This window comes from Chenopodium quinoa, unplaced genomic scaffold (assembly GCF_001683475.1).
Source record: "Chenopodium quinoa cultivar QQ74 unplaced genomic scaffold, ASM168347v1, whole genome shotgun sequence".
Taxonomy (NCBI): domain Eukaryota; kingdom Viridiplantae; phylum Streptophyta; class Magnoliopsida; order Caryophyllales; family Amaranthaceae; genus Chenopodium; species Chenopodium quinoa.
Genome location: NW_018744780.1, coordinates 424,119 through 426,683, shown reverse-complemented (window position 1 = coordinate 426,683; position 2,565 = coordinate 424,119). Strand labels below are relative to the sequence as shown.

Genomic DNA, 2,565 nt, shown 5'->3' with positions numbered 1-2,565 from the left:
TATCAAATCCCAATTGATTCTCTTTCCTTATTAATTTCTTATGAAAATGACGCTGAATAATAAATATTACTCATGCTACTCTATATAACAAACCCAAAGTTATTGTCTATTAGCAAATATTAGTTTGATATACAGAGATTAACATGACAATAGCCACGCTAACTATCATGCTTTTCTTATTCATTGTTGCACCAACCTATGCAGAGTTACCGCAGGACATATTCCTCCTAGCGGGCCAAAGCAACATGGCTGGACGTGGTGGAGTCACGAACGGCAGATGGGACGGGTTCGTACCACCCGAGTGCCAGCCCAGCCGCAATATCCTCCGTCTTGATGCGCAACAGAGTTGGGTGCCGGCTCATGAACCACTTCGTGGACATCGACCTAAATAAGACTTGTGGTATTGGCCCTGGCATTGCGTTTGCCAATGCTGTCGAATCGCTTGGTGGATCATCAAAATTTGGTTTCATGGGCTTGGTCCCCTGTGCTGTTGGTGGGACAAAGATCAGTCAATGGGAAAGAGGAACGAACTTGTACAATCAGCTGATAACACGGGCTAAAGCGGCTACGCTAGGCGGTGGTAGAACCCGAGCCGTGTTGTGGTACCAAGGAGAGGCTGATACGGTCAAGCTTGAGGATGCTAAAGCTTATAGAGGGAGGATGGAGAATTTTATCTCTGATTTGCGTTCTGATCTTGGAGACCCATCTCTCTTGATAATCCAGGTAATAAATTTGGTTAATTAATCTTAAGAGTCATAATATAGTTTTATAAGTACATCAAAATGATCACATGTTAGTAACTTAGCACAAATATAGCAGATTACTTGAATAATGGGTCCAAAATTAGGTAGCCCAATTCCAATTCAATGGAAATTTAATCTTGTATGTTATTGTACCAAGTATATAGTTTCTCTTACTCCCTCATTTTGACCCCAAATAAGTGTTAACGTTTTTTATAAGAGAAAGGTAAAGGTTACCATTGAAATTATGGAAATAAATTTTGAAAAAATCTAATAGGATCGTAAATAAATAATTTTATAGTTTGATATTTATAATACAGAGTATCCCTAGTTAGTTATAACCGATACTGAAGATGCAGGGAATACCCCGTTCAGAAGACATCTGAGGTTCCCAAGGGTGCCTCGGATGAATTAGTTCAGGTTTCTCGAGAAATCAAAGTCAGCTAGGGGGCAAACCAAGCAGCCTCTTAGGCAGCCAAATGAACTGTCCCAACGCTGGAAAGATGCTAGATACTATCTCCAGCACAAGCGGCAAGAGCGAGCGCAGTTCTACTACTCGGACACTGCTTCCACTCCCACCATGCCAGATGAATTTTAAAACCATACCATCTCCAAGCATACAAGCTCGGCTAGGACCAACAGGATTCAAGCTCACCGTACTCCAACTCCAGTTCCTTTAACTCAACCACTTAAGTATCAAATGCCCCATGATTATGGTGCAGTTTTGCCGCCTAATCCCCCGCGTACAGGCAATATGGCCCACCGTACAACCAGCCAGCTTACCTAGGCGGATTGGCCACACACCCTCAACCTATTGATTGGCAAATGCGCTTGTTGAATCTTGATGACAAGCAGCCTCTATTTTCTCAAGAAATTCTCAACTCTCCTCATCCAGCTAAAGTGAAGAGTGTACTCGTGGGTGCCTATGATGGTACGGGCAACCCACAAGAGCATGTTACTAGGTACAAAAATTTGATGTACTTGCAAAATGTAAATGATGCCACTTGGTGTAAATGCTTCCCGACCACTCTCAAGGGTGTGGCTCAAGACTGGTTCAACAATCTGCCGGCCGGATGCATAATTGCTTTACAACTCTTAGCCTATTGTTTGTTCGAAACTTCTCCTATAACATACCACCCCAGAAGACTAGTCTTAACTTGGAGACCATCATCCAAGGAAAGAAAGAGGGGTTGCGTTCGTACGTTCAGAGGTTTAACTTGGAAAAAGTGAAAATTCAGAATCTTTGAGATGAAATGGCCTACTCGGAGTTTCTTCGAGGGTTAAGGCATAATGGTTTCAAGTTTGATTTGATAAAAAAAAAGATTCAGACATATGCACGTGTTTTGCGGGAGGCCGAATCGTACATTGAGGCAGCTGATTTCTGTTCGCTGACAAAGTCAGAAGAACCGGCCAAGGGCGCCGAGAAGAAACCATCTTCTCAGCAAAACTCGACTAACAAAAAGAAAGAAAGAAACAACAAAAGAAAAGAAGTTTGGGTGGCTGATTGCCAACAAACCATGTCAAAGACAGCCAAGACGTACGAGCCATAGTACGAGTACAACAAGGATTGTTACTCAATTTTTATGGAAATCAAAGACAAGTTCGAGTTTGAGAATTCCCAGCCTTTGAGAGGGTCAGCCTGGTATAGAAACAAGAATAAGTATTGTCATTACCACAAGGATGTGGGGCATGACACGAATGACTGATGATTAGGGGATTTCTCCCGCCACGTGGACCACTCAAGCCCTGCCACGTGTCATCCACGTGGACCAACCAGAGTCCGCCACATGTCACCTCGTGAGAGATCCAAGGTGGACCAATCAAG

General features: G+C 43.1%; 1 protein-coding gene across 1 annotated transcript; it reads left to right on the top strand.

The window, feature by feature from the left end:
- The first annotated feature begins 360 nt into the window (after window positions 1–360).
- Window positions 361–2,290, top strand: LOC110703788 (probable carbohydrate esterase At4g34215). The gene is made up of 2 exons (XM_021881569.1): window positions 361–723; window positions 2,069–2,290. The coding sequence occupies exons 1-2, from the start codon at window positions 361–363 to the stop codon at window positions 2,288–2,290; spliced, it is 585 nt and encodes a 194-aa protein (XP_021737261.1).
- Window positions 2,291–2,565: the final 275 nt, after the last annotated feature.

Bases quoted from the DNA above. Each gene is read 5' to 3' on its own strand.
- LOC110703788 (XM_021881569.1), top strand. From the start codon at position 361: ATGAACCACTTCGTGGACATCGACCTAAATAAGACTTGTGGTATTGGC. The intron at 724-2,068 runs GTAATAAATTTG...AAAAAGATTCAG, and splicing joins CATCTCTCTTGATAATCCAG to ACATATGCACGTGTTTTGCG.